At 43.9% G+C, this 16,592-nt stretch overlaps 2 protein-coding genes across 2 annotated transcripts in view; one reads left to right on the forward strand and one right to left on the reverse strand.

Moving 5' to 3' along the window:
* Positions 1 to 13,077, reverse strand: part of SUSD4 (sushi domain containing 4) — a 147,031-nt gene extending 133,954 nt beyond the window's left edge. Inside the window, exon 1 of the mRNA XM_054694904.1 lies at positions 12,888 to 13,077. The gene's annotated coding sequence lies outside the window, so the exon portion shown is untranslated. The remainder of the gene's footprint in view (positions 1 to 12,887) is intronic.
* Positions 13,078 to 13,277: 200 nt separating this feature from the next.
* CCDC185 (coiled-coil domain containing 185) lies at positions 13,278 to 15,445 on the forward strand. Its single transcript, XM_037509811.2, has one exon. It carries the CDS (start codon positions 13,278 to 13,280, stop codon positions 15,234 to 15,236), a length of 1,959 nt encoding a protein of 652 aa, XP_037365708.1. The 3' UTR covers positions 15,237 to 15,445.
* Positions 15,446 to 16,592: the final 1,147 nt, after the last annotated feature.

Consider the following 16,592-nt stretch of genomic DNA (forward strand, 5'->3'; position numbering starts at 1 on the left):
TTTCCTAAAATCTCACAAATTGATGGTCGTCGGGAAATTACAGCTTTTACTGTGTCAACTAACTGGGAGTCATTTTAACAAATTCTTTAAGGGTAGATTAACTTAGTAGATCAGTATTTTTATTGGGTGACTGATTGATTTTTGCTTGGCAAAATAGAGATGGCAGTTTTGCACAGAGTAAGTTTAAGATTTTGAGATTTCACACAAGTTGGTTCTTGCTAAAGCTTATACTTTGGGGCCCCCTTCTTAGTTGACCTGTCCTTCACATTTCCAAAGTTCTGTCTAGTCCTATGACTGACCTCTTGTTTTTCTTTTCCTCAGTAAATTTTCTAAAGTTCTTCTAATAGCCATCAAGTCAACAAAGCACAAAAATATTTATCAACCATGCACATGTTTTTACAAATAAAAGAGATATTGAAGTACTATTAAAATCTGTTCCTCAGCTAGAGTTCAATCCATTTATACAGAAAATATCAGGATTGGAAGGAACAGCCAAGTTTACCTGATCCAAACACCCAATTTAACCTTGAGTCTCTTCTCTCACATTTCTAATAAGTGGTCATTCAGCCTCATCAAATACCTCTTGAGGAAGCCTGTTATGTTTGCAGACAGCTCTCTTAGAAAAGCTTCCTTATATTGAACTGAAATCTGCCTCCCTGAAACTTTTACCTATTGGATCTGGCTCTCCCCTCTGGGCCCACACAGCTAAATCGAATTTCTCTTCCTTGAGACAGCACTTCATCCTTTTGGAAATGGCTTTATGTCTCCTTGAATCTTCCTTTCCCCGGGTTAAACTTAGCTACTTCCTTCAGTGTGACAATTCCTAGACTCCTCACCAATCTTATAGTCTTTCCCTAGATTAGTTTCAATTTCTCAATGGCCACCCACTCATAATAATCAAAAGTTTATTTCCAGAAAGGATTCTACTTTTCTATTTCATGGGTTCTGACCAGTGCACCACCGGACTGGAACTGCCTATATTTTAAATACTGTGTTTCTATTAATGAAACTTAAGGACACAATATTTGAAGGGCAGCTCTAGGACACCATTTTGTTAGTTTTTTAAAATTATCTCATGTATCAATTTGCTACAGTTGTGATAATGGGCTGGGTGACTTAAGAGAAATTTCTTTTTTTGGTTTTGGAGACTGAAGTCTGAGATCAAGCTATCAGCAAGTCATCTCTCCTGAAGTGTGTGTGTGTGTGTGTGTGTGTGTGTGTGTGTATGTGTGTATTTTGAAGCTGGAGATCACTGGCATGTCTGGAGTCCAATCTGAGGGGAAACCTAAGGCAAACAGTTTCCTTTCTGTCAAGTGAAGCAGAAGTTATTATACAAATTAGTTCTCTCATGTATCACTGGTAAGAACCTAGTCACATGGCCATACCTAGCTGCAAGGGAAACTGGGAAATGTAGTCTTTATTGACACCAGGTGGTCAGAAAGCAGAAGAGAATAGAATGGAGGGGTCAGGAGAAACTAGGAATATATTACATACTCTGTGAAATACATAGGTTGAGATTTTCAATAAAGTGGACAGAGAAGTTCTGGAAGGTGACATTTAAATAAAATCCTAATAGTCAGGGAGTGAATGATGCAGTTTTCTAAGAAAGCATTCCCAGGCAGAGGGGAAAGCAGAAAAGACCCTGAGACAGAAGCATGCCTATTATAACAGGAAACAGGAAGGATATCAGTGAGGCAAACGAGTGAGTAATGGGGAGAACCTGGGAGAGGAGTCTGAGACTGGAGAGGTTACCTGGCCAGGAACCTTAGAGGCCTTGGCAGTGATCTGGTTTTTACTTAGAGTAAGAATGACCAGTGGAGGTTTGTGGGCATAGAAGGGACACAATGAGACTTGAACAGGCAGCGCCTGAAGGATGTATTACTCACAGTCCACCACTCTGCCCTGTCACCTTCTCTTCCTCCTTCTCAACTCCAGTGCCCTGAGGCCCAGAGCGCCAGCTTCCATGGCACACTGCTTCACAATCCTTCTCAACTCTTGGCCCTAAATATCAGCCCAGTGAAATAATTCAAATTGGCTTATTCTAAACCAACACCCTAATTCATTTGTTCCTTCCCACAAAAACCACAATATGGGCTCCTCTTGCCTGAGTTCCCCATCCGCCCACCCCCCCCACCCTCTGTGCTTCTGACCAGCTCTGGCGCCGTCCAGTGGGCCCTGCATGGTGCACTGTGCCTTCTGTTTCTAGGGAGCAGAGAGTATGAAAAACTGCTTCCTTTATGACCATCATTTCCATGTCTACTTGTCTTATCACACCTGATTAAAACAAATCCTAGATACCCTTAAACTATATAGCACTTTTGAGGGGTGTAAAATGACCCTGCAATTACACGATTCATTATTATCCCTAAAGAAATCCTGGCACATTTGCCTGGACATTTCATCCATTTCATCCACACGAAAATTATATTAGTACTTACTTCCTACACCTGTTGAGGGGATTAAATGGAATTACACCTAGAAAGTACCTGAAGCGTCCTCAGGCCAGCAAATCCACAAATGTTCACCATAGATAATTTGTTTAATGGCAGAAAATTGTATACAACCTAAATAATGGAATGAATAAATAAATTGTGATTTGGTCACACTAAGGAATGTTGTGTAACCACTAGTATAAATTGAATTTCCACGTAGCAGAGCTCTATGGAATATTATTCTTGTGTTAAAGAAGCAAATTGTAGAACAAAATGTATACTAAGACATTATGGGGACAATGCCATCGATTTTCTTGGACTAACTGTGAATGCAAAAGAAAAAAGCCTGAAAGGAGTCACAACAGACAATAAGGTTGCAAGGTTGGTGAGAGCAGATACAATTGTTGGGGAGAGACTTTTATTTCCAAGATTTTTATTTTATTTTAATATTTACTTAATTGTTTATTTTTTGGAAAGAAGACTATTAGGTAATGCTTATGTAATTAAAAATTAGTATGAAATGTGTAAAGGAGCAAAAGATAATCAGGGACGGTTAACCGTTGAGCTAGTTGGCCATTTTGAAGCAGGCCAACCCTGCGTCCCCTACAGAGATTCCTCTCTTCAACGGGGGTATTGGGATGGCTCTAATTGTGCCAGGGACAGGGCTGCCCCTATCTCTCTGGAAGCTTCTTCATTCCATACTATACTCTTAGCAGTGAGTTGGTTGTTTTCTTGTAATAACAATGGTAATTACGGCATTAACAATGGAAGATAAAAACAGTGGTGCCAACATAATAGAAGTTGCTTTTTCCTTTGCAGCAAGTACAGGGAGATGATGGGGAGGGAATTGAGGGGGTGTGGTTGGAGAAAGTCAGCCCCAGCACTTCCATAGTGCCAGACAGAAGGCAACTTTGTTATCTTAATCACATGCTTTGTAAGAGCCTCTGGTCTTTACCATTTAAGCTCTTTTATAGGATGGTGGTACCCAACACCATGACACTCATACAGATGAAAGCAGAAGTCTTTGTTGCTTAGAGCTCCAAACAAGAGATGGCTGCCAGGCAGGCCATACTTGGGAAGTATATCAAGGACAGAGCAAGAGAAGAGCTGGAATTCTAGGGTGCAGCTTATGTGTGGAAAGAGGGGTGGGTTGTTAGGCTTCATTGGCTCTCCATGGATTGGTTAAATTTGAATAACTTCAGAGGGCTCTGGGAAATAGGGTCATCCCTCATTGTCTGGTACCTGGCCCCGGGGTACATGAGTACAGTGGAGTGAGAATGGTCAATAGGGGAGAGATTGGGAGTGTGGATTTAATCAACTGCTCAAGAAGGGGAACTGACCAGCCTCTAGCCAGTCTCAAAACTGGGTCAAATAGTCCAATTTAAAAAAATAAATGATGTCACCCCATATGGAAAGGAGGGTAAGGTGTATATGGGTCAGACCTGAAAGTGATACATCTATTCTAATGACATTCTAGTAGCCATAATGCAATCTTGTGCTCAGCTGCTCACATGGTCTCACACAGATGCAAAGGAAGCTGAGAAATGTAGTCTCAGAGACAACTGTTTCAGGAGGAGAAAGGAAGCTCAGGTTTCAATGGGCAACTTACAGCTTCTGCCAAAAAACTGTAAATTAATCTGAACTCACATATCTCATTGCTGATTTTGTTCCCTTCTTTTTCAAATCTGTTTTCTCTCCTTCAAGGCAAAGATCATCATGTTCTCTTGCTTTGGATTCTTTCCCCAGCAATTACCTCTGTATCCAGGAGGTTTATCACTAAAGCAGGCCTTGAGTAATTTCAATAAGCAAAGATAGCTGCCTCTTCAGAGCCTGGCATAAATATCTGATACTGGGCCTCCCCTGGTGGCACAGCAGTTGAGCGCTGGGCTGCAAAGCTGCCTGTAGCCTCTGCAGTGCCGGCTGCCGGCGAGGGTCCCACATGGTGGGACAAACCTCTCTTGCCACGCCCTCCCTCAGCAGTGTATACACTGGGTGAATTCTCTCACCCTCCCACACTTCTGACTGTACCCAGTGCTTGTATAAATAAATAAATAAATAAAATATTAGAAAAATCTGATACTTAGAATATAATTTCAGTTAGTTAAATTTAAATCACTGTTGGGGAGGGCAGGGGAGAACATGACCAAAAATATTCATTGGGTCTTCTGCCTTTTTATTTAATTCTGAATTGGATAAATTTTCATTAACTTCAAGTTTTGACCTCTATGTAGCAATATTTGGCTCTTAGATTAAATCAAACAAGTGTTGCTAGAGAGATGGTTTAGCATCACCTATAGTCATCACCTATAGTCAAACTTTTGATTGCAGTTGACTTACCAGGTAAAGGTAAACCAGTACTTTAGAAACACGTTTAGTAGTTAATTACATTAATTTTTTTTTTCTCCTGGCTTTTTTGTTTTGTCATCTTCTATCACCTTGCCTTTTTTTCCTCTTGGTGTCTTTTTTTTAAAGATTTATTTATTTATGCATATAAGAGCTGGGGGACAGGCCAGAGGTGTGGGGGGTGAGAGGATTCCCCAGAGACAGAATGGGGAACAGAACAGGCAGACTGACAGAAATACACTGCTGAGGAGAGCAGTGGGCAAGACAGGAGAGTTCTGCTTAGCCATGTGGACAGCTCCCTGGCCTGGGATCAAGCTCGCGCTGCAGATGCTGCAAACAGCTTCATGGGTTGTGTCTTAAACCCTTGTGCCACCAGGGAGCACACCGCCCCCTTTGGTTTCTTAAGGGGCACCACCTTTAAAACCACTGTCAGCTTGGCATGGATGTTTTCTTCAGGAAGACTAATACTTAATGACAGCAAGGGAAGAGAAAAAGTAAACCTCACTGTAGAATCACTTATTCTACAGTTATCCAGCATTTATTGAGTACCTGATATGTCAAACACAATGCAAATTCATGCAAGAGACATCATTACAGTCCTCAAAAAGTTCGCAATTATGAATCTAAACAAACTTCTTAAGCATACAATTTTTGTCTTTAGTTACCCATTCATCCAGCAAATATGTATTGAGTATTACTATGGGTGAGGTGCAACTCTAGATACCGGAACTATAAAATTGAAGGAAACAAAGGACCTGGTCCTCTGGGGTACATTCATGCTTCAGGTAATAGTCTATGCCCACTCTTGACCCTTCCAACCTAGAAATGATTTCCTTTATCTTTGATATTCCCTGATATTTTAGTATCTTTCTTCTGGCAGATACAGCTAAGTTGACAAGAGCAGGGACTAGGTCTTTATCTTTATATTTACCATGTGCCTAATGATTATTGGCTCAATGAGTGTCTTTTCATGTAAGTACAATCTGCATAGCTAAAGCAGGTGAAGATGCACAGAAAGCGGAAAATGTTTTCTCATTTCTGTTATCCAGAGTCAACAGTGTAGTCAGAAGCTCCATAGGTTTGACCTCCACACCCTCCCACGGCTTTCTCCCTAACTGGTTTGGGAATGGGGTTAGAATGTGCAAAACAGGATTATATCTACCCCTGCAGATTGCGTCACAAGTACATTCTGCAATGGACTTTATATTATTATGTTTTCATTCTCAGGGAAGAATTTTATTCCGTTAACATCAGAATAGTTAAAACACTTTGACCTGAAGTTTAAAGAAATGATCTGTATAGGACTGGCAAACAGTGACGATAACTGCAAACAGACAGTGAATGTATACACTTGGTGCTAAATGTAATTCTACTAATTATCTCATTCATAGCAACTCTAAACTTTAGTATTATCATCACAATTTTATTTTTTTAAGATTTATTTATTTATTTATTTATTTATTTATTTATACAAGCACTGGGTACAGTCAGAAGCACGAAAGGGTGAGAGGATTCACCAGAGCCAGAGCGGGTAACAGAACAGGTAGACTGACGAAATACACTGCTGAGGGGAGCAGCGGGCATGGCAGGAGAGGTCTGTCGCACCATGTGGGACCCTTGCTGGTGGCTGGGGATCAAACTGGCGCTGCAGAGGCTACAGGCAGCTTTGCAGCCCAGCGCTCAATCGCTGCGCCACCAGGGGAGGCCCTATCATCACAATTTTAGATGAAAAAAGTCCAGGACTTAAAGAACTTATGTAGATTTTCCCGGGCCATTTGCTTAGAAGGTGGTGCAACCACAATCTATTTTAACTTAAGACAGTTGATTCTAAACTACATCTATACCTGTGCTCTCCACAATGGAGGCTGCTAGGCACATGAGCAGATTAAAAATTTTAATTTAATTAGTTAAGACTAAATAAAATAAAATTCCATTTCCTCAGCCACATTTAAAGTGCTCAGTGGCCACATGTGACTTGTGGCCACCACATGGGACAGAGCAGAGGGAGAGTATTTCCTTTGTAACAGAAATTTCTAATGGACAGTGCTGCTCTAGGGCTAAAGAAGGGAGAGAGAGAAGAGAGACTGGGGATACAGAATAGAGCAGTGGCCTGGGGAAGGTGGAGGACAGACTTAGAAGAGGAGGTGTAGCTTTGGCAAGGCTCAGGGCCAATTTCTGCTCTGAGTCTGGGTCTGCTCTGAGTCTAAGAAGAAAACAGAGAAGGGGATGTTGAAGACATTTGCTCTGAAGACTGTGATCTTGTCTAGGGATGGAGAACACGAGCAAAGAATGAGCAGGGGCCAAGTTGAGGGCTTGGCTGAAGTCACAAAGATCAGAAATCATCACTGCATTAAGTGCAAACACTCAAGAAGGACTGATGCCCAGCTAAGGGGCTTGGCCATGATCAAATATGGTATTTTCAGTGCTACCTTTTATTTCATTGTTTCAAGAAATATTTTCCCAGTGCCTATGAAGTGTGAGGCACTATTCTAGGCACTATTCTATTAATAGAATAGATAGTAAGTGGTAGTGACAATAGCAGGCACAATGTTTCTTTCATGGAATATACTGTTGGGACTTTGTTGATTAAATATCCACAGAACCCCCAAGTCTGCTATGGACCAAGGAGAGGCTGGTGCTCTAGAAGGCTTATGAGAGCATATAGTAGGTGTAGTAGGTGATGACATCCAGTAAGGGAGGTCAGGAGAAGCTTCCCTTGAACCCAAACTTGAAGAAGGGGCACCATTCCATGTAGAAAGGAGGACAGTTAATGACTTTGCCCAGAATTGTGATCATGCAGAAATTTAGGCAGATGGGCAAAGGCACCTTTGCAAGTTTCCTGCAGAGGGAGGTGGTTGCTGAGATTCTACTCCAGCCCTGTGTGCCGGTGACTTTGAATGAAAGAACACTATGCTGGCTGCTGAAAATTCCCCATAGCATAAAAGAATGCTGGATGCGGAGGCTGGAATCTTAGTGGGCTGAGGGTGCCTACCCTGCTGACAACATCAGCAAAGGATGCACAATGCATAACATATTATAGTACATGCAGACTCAGCAGGCACCACAAATCATCCATCACCAGACTTCAATTGCAGAACTAACTTCCCTTACTTAGACCTTTCTAAAACAAATTTCCTTTGAAATTAAAAACCTAGGCTCGGGGCTTCCCTGGTGGCCAAAGGAGTTGAGCACAGCACTGTGAAGCTATCCACAGCCTATGCAGCATGAGTTCAATCCCTGCCAGCCAAGTTGCTAACCCACATGGCTCAGCAGACCTCTCCTGTCTCACACGCTGCTCCCCTCAGCAGTGTATTTCAGTAGATCTGCCTATTCTGCTTCCCACTCTCTCTGGTGAATCCTCTCAACCCCCACACCTCTGGCTTGTACCCCTGTTCTTGAATGCATAAACAAATAAATCTTTAATAAAAATAAAAATTACAGGCTCAATATTAGTCAAACAGAAAAAAAAAAAAGAATTAAAAAAACTACACATTTGTTTTTAAGGTTTCAATAAAGCACATTCTTGGGTGTTATCAATCACTGTATCTGTGATAAAATTTCAAAAACAAATAACTTTATCTGTGGTTCCGTGTTTCTGTGCCACTTTCATGTAGTCCTGGAACTAGGCTTCAGTTCTGTTACATTACTGTTGAAGTGAGTAGCTTTCAGCTCTGTAAATATCAAGTCCTGCCTTTCTTCATAAGAATTGGTTAATTACCATCTCCTGCTCTTAATTGCAGTAAGGTTACAAATGTGAAAAACATCAAAATCCTTAGAGGCAGCAAAACCTACAAATGCAGCAAAACTTAAAACCCCATCCTGCTCTATTCCACACAGATTTGCTCTGGTTGTAATTATGCAGCACTAGAGCAGAAGGCCATGCCATAGAGGTTAGGCCTGAGGGTGGGGCTTCCCATCCTGCCCCACTGCCCACTCTTTCTGATCTTGGAATTCTTTTTCTGTGCCTCATAGAAGAAACATGTTGTGGCAGGATTTACATATAAAGCTCTTAGAGCAATGTCCAACACATGCTCAATATGTCAGGCGTCAATTTTACACACATAAGCTCTTACGCACATGGAATATTTGCATTGTGGGTAAATGATTTGTTTCCATGGGAACTTAACTGTTATATTTCCAGGCTCTTACTCCACTATTTTCTTTTTGTAAAAAATAGAAATTTATAGGCTACAATTTTCATTCTTAGTACTGCATTAACATAAGTTTTTCCATTTACTGCCCTGAGGGTTTGCATAAGATTTTTTTTTTTTTACACTGCTTTATGGGTCTGGTATTTTTAATGAGTGTGTATCTTGAATTCACATGTTGAGAGTGGTCTTGTTCTGTATTCTGTTACTTTGGGGCATCTGTTTTCTTGTGTATAGGGAAAAAATGGGAGTTGGTGTAAAATAACTGAATTCCTGTGAAATTATACTGCAAAGCTGACTTTTGAAAATTAATAATTTACCCTATCATCCAGTCACTGAGAAAAAATATTATCTTCTGACCCAAATATTATCTTCTTAGAAAAGGTGGATTCAGAGCAATAAATTTACATAAAATAAAAATTACCTAGATATTGAAAGCTTTTACTTACAACATGAATATTAGGGAAATTTAATTATCTAGAACAGTTTTATCTAGAATTATCTAATCTAATTATCTAGAAATAGACCACGATCTATATTATATATACATATCTATGCAATTTTTAATTTACTAGAAGCCACATTAAAACAAGTAGCAAGAAACATGTGAAATTAATTTTGATGATATATTTTAATTAGTCCATTGTATTCAAAATACCATCTCTACAAGTCACCAATATGAGATAGTTTTTTTTTTAGTAAGTTTTTGAAATCCAGTGTGCATTTCATATAATACATTGCCACAAGCACTACCTACATACAAGTGCTTATCCTCAGATGTGGCTACTGGTTGTCCCAGTGGAAAGAAACACTATTTCTCTATTTTATTTCTCTCCTTTGGCCATCCAAGAACTAGGAGCTTTGCTAAGAGATTGAATTTGAAGTCACCACAACAGCTAATCATCCTTCTGAGGAAGGGACCAGAGCACACTTCTATTCTGTAAAATTAATTAGAATTGTGGGGTCAGAATCCATTCCCTATATTTCCAAAGTCTCACACAAATGAGGAAAAGAGGTCCAGGTCTTCCTTTGGCAGGAGACCCAAATTCGGAGGCCTCTGGTGCAATACATTAAGGATTTTTCTGCCAAATAAAAATGAGGCTGATTATTCTTAGTCTCACAGCAATGATTGGCACCTTAGCATTTGCAAAACATCTCTTTAGTCTCCTCATGGAGGAGCTGACTGAGGAGTCCCAGCTTGTCACCTTCCCAGGGGTCTTAATCAGATGCTAAAGAAACAGGTGTAGAAGACTGGCCTTCTGAGGCCTGCCAGGCCCCTCTTTCCATTTTTTTCTGTTTCATCCAGACATTCCTTGTACTGTTCTCTGTGGATTTCACTTGTTATTACAACTTCCTTCACTCCACTTCCAAGAGCGCTGCTTTCAAGTCACCTAGATTGAGACCTCTTATCACTGACACCACATGCCCAGGCATCCAGGTTAGGAGCCTTCTTTCTCCAAATCGAATCTACCTTCAGATCCAGTCCCTTGACCTCTGAACCATCCCTTGAACCCATCCCTTCCTGTCCCCCTGCCACTATCCAGGTGACACTTCCTTCTTGTTTGTTTGCATTACTGACCCGACCTCTGGAGTCCCTGTCTCTCCCATTGTCCTCCCTTTACTCCCTATTTTATTTTCCACACTGCTGCCAGTGTAAGCTTTCTAAAGTGTAGATCCAATCAGGTCATTATTTTGGTTTCAAAATGTTTATTACTGCCTCACTGTTATCTATATGTTATCTATATAGATGGTAGATGTCAATCCTTTTTTATAAGCAGAACCCCCAATTTTTTCAATGAGGGGTTAGCAGGAATCCCAGGATATAAAACAAATAAAACCTGAGCTGTTCTGTGTGGAGCAGGGACAGAGATCACAGATCCTGACCTAAAGTACTCCCTCCAGGGCCCATGGTAGCTTCAAGGAACCCCTACTCTTCTGGACACAGCTAGAGCACTACTGCCAAGTGGAAGGCCTGTGAGTCTTGGTCTGACACTCCAGGTCATATGGAATCAGGGTCAAGTCCAATTTGGCAGGTCAACACCTGCCACTCCACTGCACATTCCTCGGGTCCTACTACACAAACCCACAAGACCCAATGTGCCAGGCATTTTTGAAGCTCCATAATGTAGCCTTGGAACTCCACCTGCCAGGCATGTCCTCCTACTCACTCCCCTGGATGAGATCCTACAGGCCCTCCCAGGTTTAGCACCAATGTCACCCTGTATCAACCTTCCCTTATAAACAACCCACACCAACTCCTATATGAACAAAGCTCTCTCTCCGGAAATCCAATTAAAGTTACTATTTAACATTTACTTACCACATCTATTTCCTGGAGATTTATCTGCTAGCAATATTGTGGGCAAGGGCCCTAAATTATCATTCTAATTCTAGTCCAGACTTCCAAGAAGATAAGACTATATCCTGCATCATCACAGAGTGAGTTGGCCTCAGTTTCACCAAGAGCTCTGAGGACCTTCAGAGAAGGCAAGAAGCCAAAGAACCCTGCATTAAGAATGGAAGTCCTTGGGTTCTAACTTTGGCTCTGCTCCAAACTAGGTCTTTTACCACCAGCCATGTGCTGCTATGATTTTAGTGCTCTTGGCATAATGATTACAATAATTCTAGTGGCTAATATTTATAAGGTAGCAGCTCATGCCAGGCACTGTTGTAAGTTTTTTCATGAATGAACTGATTTTTACTTTATAGAATGAAAGCTGTAGTATTTACTAGACAAAGCCCTTTATCCAGTTACATCTGGGGCTGAAAGATATTACGGATCATCTGTTGCAGTACTGAGGAAACTGGGACTCACAGGTGAAAAGGACCACTCAGGTGACCCAGCAGGTGACAGAGCCTGCTAGTAACTGCTGGCTCTGCTGTGCTGTGCTCTCACCCACACCACACTGCTTCTCTGGGACAGGAGTTGGAGTGGCACTGGCCAGAGTCACATTTGGAGGTGCAAAATGTTTTACAGCACTTGATGATCTAGGAGAGCTATGTTTTAGCTATAATAAAGAGATGTATCAGCTATCAGCACAACTCAGTTCATGCCTAAACATTTCCTAGTTATTCCATTTGAAATTTGATTTTTTAAAAAAAGTTGCCACCTAGTAAAAATTACAATCACAAAATAATTTCTCTAACAGGTATGAGTAGTGTGCCATTAGAAATCTAAGCAGAAACAATTTCTTATGCTCAGCTATAGATGTGCTAATGACTGTACTTGAAACCCCTGGAGCCAGAATGGGCTCCTGGGGAGGCTCAGTCACTCTAGTCCAGGCTGCTACCACTTGGCTTCAAGGACACTGTCACCATGACCCTCTGGTGTAAGTCTGATCATAATTTTCTTAAAAGCATGTCATCTTAATCAGCTGGTGCTTCTATAACAAAACACCATAGACCAGGTGGCTTAATAGCAGACATTTATTTCTCACAGTTCCTGAGGCTGGGAAGTCCCCTAAGTAAGGAGAGGGGGAGGGAGGGAGAGAGAGAACATATTTCCTCTTCTTATAAGGACACTAATCCCATCATGGGAGCCCCACACTCATGACTTCATGGAAACATATTTACCTCCCAAAGGCCCTACCCCCAAATAATACCACACTGGGGATGGGTGGATTAGACTTCACTATAGGAATTGGGGGGGGGGGGAGGCACAAATATTTAACCTGTAACATGTGCCTCAAATGAAAGTTCATTTCCTAAGAAGCAGCTTGATATCGTGGGAAAAGGAGAGAAGCTGAAGTCAAAACTCCTGGCATTGACTGAGTGACCTTTGGGAAAACCAGAGAATATGGCCAAGCCTCATGCCCTCTTAGATGTTCTCAGCGCCAGTGGCCCTGCCTGGTGGGGGTTGTGAAACTCCAATGAGATGTGAAAAGGACGGGGGTGAGTATTCGAATGCTCACTTTTCCTATCTAAGGGGTGACCATAACTGGGGAATGTTATCCAGAACACTTACCTCTCTGTACCCCAGAGAAGAGCACAGCACAGGGTGAACACAGCAGCCTGGGAGAAGCCCCATGTCTTTCACGTAGCCCGCTCTGTGCAGCCCCTGCCCCCCACCTTTAAAGGTAACCCTTGACCTTCCCTACAGCTCCCTCCACCCTGGCTCTGCCCTAGCCTCCTTCTAGTCTGCCTCCTTCGGCCGCGGGCGTTGAGGGGTCCCAGAAAGGCCAAGGCAAGCGGTGCAGGGCAAGGACTGCGGCACCGCCTGGCTCAGGCGCATTGTGAAGTGGCCAGAGCGTCACAGGTGACAGGGAGCCCCAGAATCGGAGGGCGGGGCAGGTCCCCGCAGCGCGCCTTGGCAGCCCAAGGCCCCTGGCCCCGACGCTGGGCGCCTGGAGGTGGTATGGAGGGCTTTGCCCACTTCTCCCCGCCGCCCTACCCAGACCTGTGGGGGACTTCGCCGCCCCGCGGAGAGGGCACTGCGTCCGCGCGGCTGAGCGGGCCCCGGGCGCAGGCAGAACCCCGCCTGTGCTCCTGGGCCCGGACTCCCCGCGAAGGGAGCGAGGCGGCAGCGCACTGGCAGCCCCAGGGCAGCGCACCCACCCCCTGGTCTCGCGGGCACCGGTACCACGACCTGCCGCGGGAAAGCCGTAGCCTGACCGACCTGGCCCGGAGGCCGCCGCTGCGCGCGAGGAAGCACAGGTCCCGCTACCGGCACCTGGAAGACGCCTGCAGGGAGACAAAGACCAAGCCTCAGTCCCAGGAGGGCAGTCAGCACACCCTCACCTGGCAGGAGCAGCCCCAACAATCTCCTCTCTACCAGCATTTCCCTGCAGCCCTGGGAGATTCACCCCCACCTTACCCTGAGGGCACTTACTCTCCCCTGAGTGACACTTTGGGGGTGGAAAAGGCGCAAAGTGGAGATCAGTGGGCTGTGCGGGTCTGCAGAGCACAGGGTCTCAGGTCCCTTTCCTCCGTTCCCACCGAGAAGTCCCAAGAGTTCAGAACTCCCTCCGCTTGCGGGTACACCCAGAAAAAAGAGATCAGTGACCTGGTGGAGTCATTAGCCAGTCAGTACTCCCAGCCTTCAGTCTCCAGCAAGGAAATACAGAGCCAGATCCTCAAGCATAAGCTGGAAGAGGTGGTATTGTCCTCCAGAGACCAGAAAATTGTGGCCCTAGTGCTGACCCGGCTCAAGAAGGCCCAGAAGATGCGGGAGCTGCAGCAGCAGGCGGCTGTAGCCTGGGAGGAGTTGAAGCAATCGGACCAGAAGGTCCAGATGACTCTGGAGAAAGAAAGGAAGCTGCTGCTGCAGGAGAGCCAAGAGCAGTGGCAGCAGGTGGAGCAATGCAAGACTCGGTCCAACAGGGAGCAGCAGCGTGACCGACAGCGGGACAGCCGAACCAAGCACGCCACGCACCAGAACCCGTGGAAGGCGCAACTGGAGGACCGAGAGAACCAGCGCCAGGAGACGTCAGAGAGCGCCCATGCTCTGGACCAAGTGAACCAGTGCCATAAGCTGGAGAAGGCCCGTGCCCAGGTCCAGGAGAACCAGCGCCAGGAGAAGCTGGAGAAGGTCCACGCCCAGGCCGAGCACCGGAAGCAGTGCCAAGCGCAGCGCTTGCAAGAGCAGGAGAGGATGCTGCAGGACCTGCAGGAGTACGACAGCCTGCAGCTGCAGAAGAGGCTGGAGCAGGCCAGTCACAGGAAGCAACTGCATACGATGGAGACCCAGGCGAAGGTCCAGGAAGCCAACCTTAGCTCCCTAGTCAATTATCAGGCCCGGAAGGTTCTGATGGACTGCCAGGCCAAGGCGGAGGAACTCCTCAGGAAGCTGTCCCTTGAGCAGAGTTCCCAGTGGTCCCAAGAGATCCAGCAGAGCCTGGTGAGGGAGCGTCACCGAGAACGAAGGAACAAGGCCCGGAGGGAAGAGGAACAGTTCCAGCAGGTCAGGTCGCGCGCGGAGGAGTTAGAGGCACAAAAGAGGATGCACAGGCACTTGTTGGTGGAGCTGGAGGACCAGAAGATCAGGCAGGCCAGGAGTAACGCCCACAAGAACATCAGGGACAAGGTGCAGCATCTTCGGGAGCTCAGCATCCTGCGGGAGAAGAACCATCACATCCTGAAGTTGAAAGCCGAGAAAGAGGAAAAGTGTCATATCGAGGGCATCAAAGAAGCCATTAAGAAAAAGGAGCAGAGGATGGAGCAAATCTCGCGAGAGAAAGATGCCCACTTCGAGGGCCTCCATAAGATCTCCCGGGCCTCCAGGAGAGACCACCGAAGAGCGACCCCTAGCAGCTACTTTGGGGGTCTTGCGCTGGAGGCCCAGCTCTCGGCCTGTCAACAGAGAGGGGGCTACTGAGAACCAGAGATAAACAGCTCACAGCCCAGGCGACCAGAAAGAGATGTGGCAGGGTGATACAATTTATAATCTGGTTATAATTGAGCATTGATTTTTTTAAGTATATAAAATAGCTACAATTTCCTCTCATGAATTAGTTTATTGATTGACTTGGATAGTTGAACGGATAGGGAATAGATATTGGGGGTTTTAAAGGAAATTACTTGTTTTTGTAACTTTTGATTTAAATAGAAAATATTCATTTAGGTCTCAAGTAATCTTCAAATCATCATGTACTAATGGAGGAATGAGAGAAAAATCTATTGTAGGGGATACAGTTTTGTGTCATGTTCCAGAACCTAGGAAAGGGTGAAGTAGTCAGTCATAAGAAATGAAAAATCTCAAAGGAGAGATTTCTGTAAGCTAGTAGATTTGGACATTCTTGGGAGTTTATAAGGCACATGAAAATTTTAAAGGCCTGCAGTAAAATGGGTTTGTTTAACCTATCGTTTTCACAAACCATGAAACCTTCTTTTTCTCAGATCATCCCATGGAATTGTTACTCTGTGAAATGTTTTTGGAAATAGTTCCTTTCGGATTGTGAACTTCTTTGGCCTTTTCTCCCTGTGTTGATAGGAAGTGTCCCTAATTCCTTCAACACTACTGCTAAGACTATTCTACCACTGCCAAGCTATCTAGAGCTCACTGGAAACTATTGGATCAAATTCTCTTTTTCTTTTTTGTCAGTCCTATCTAGTCTTTTGGAACAAAATTCTATTGGAATTCTCTTCCTCTCTGTTTCCCCTCTATCTCTTCTGAGGAAGATATATGATGTCATTCTGTCTACCCACATTGTATCTAATTAACCTAACCAAGCTCCAAATGAATGACTAAGCATGATTCAGTAACCTGACATTTTTAAAATAAGAAGCCAGAAGCTAAGTAGAATTTAACCCATCACATCTCAAAGTCTCCATGGAAAAATTCTAAAAATGTTTTACTTAAAGGACTCTGATGTATCATTTATCTTAAAGAGAGAGAAAGAATAAGCCCCATTTGAAGATTTTTGCCTTAATAGTATTTTTTAAATGATGTGAAAGGTAACCTGGTAAGGGATTCTGTTCAGAGTTCATTGTGAGATGCACTTTCTCATATAATGGAAACAGGGACCCTCTTCTCTATTTGTAATCCCCCTGCTGTGGGTCACCTCTACATGCTGTTCCCAAAGAGGCTGACTTGGGCTCTTGCTTCTTTGCTCAAAAATGTAGGGGCCATACATCTTGCCTCAATTTCTAATCTTATTCTCCCTTCCGAATCAATACCCTGTTCTAGCTAAATGTCATGTACACTCCAGGCATTGTGGGAGGGTAACGGTGG

This window comes from Talpa occidentalis, unplaced genomic scaffold (genome assembly GCF_014898055.3).
Source record: "Talpa occidentalis isolate TD23 unplaced genomic scaffold, MPIMG_talOcc4v2.1 talOcc4.14, whole genome shotgun sequence".
NCBI classification, from domain to species: domain Eukaryota; kingdom Metazoa; phylum Chordata; class Mammalia; order Eulipotyphla; family Talpidae; genus Talpa; species Talpa occidentalis.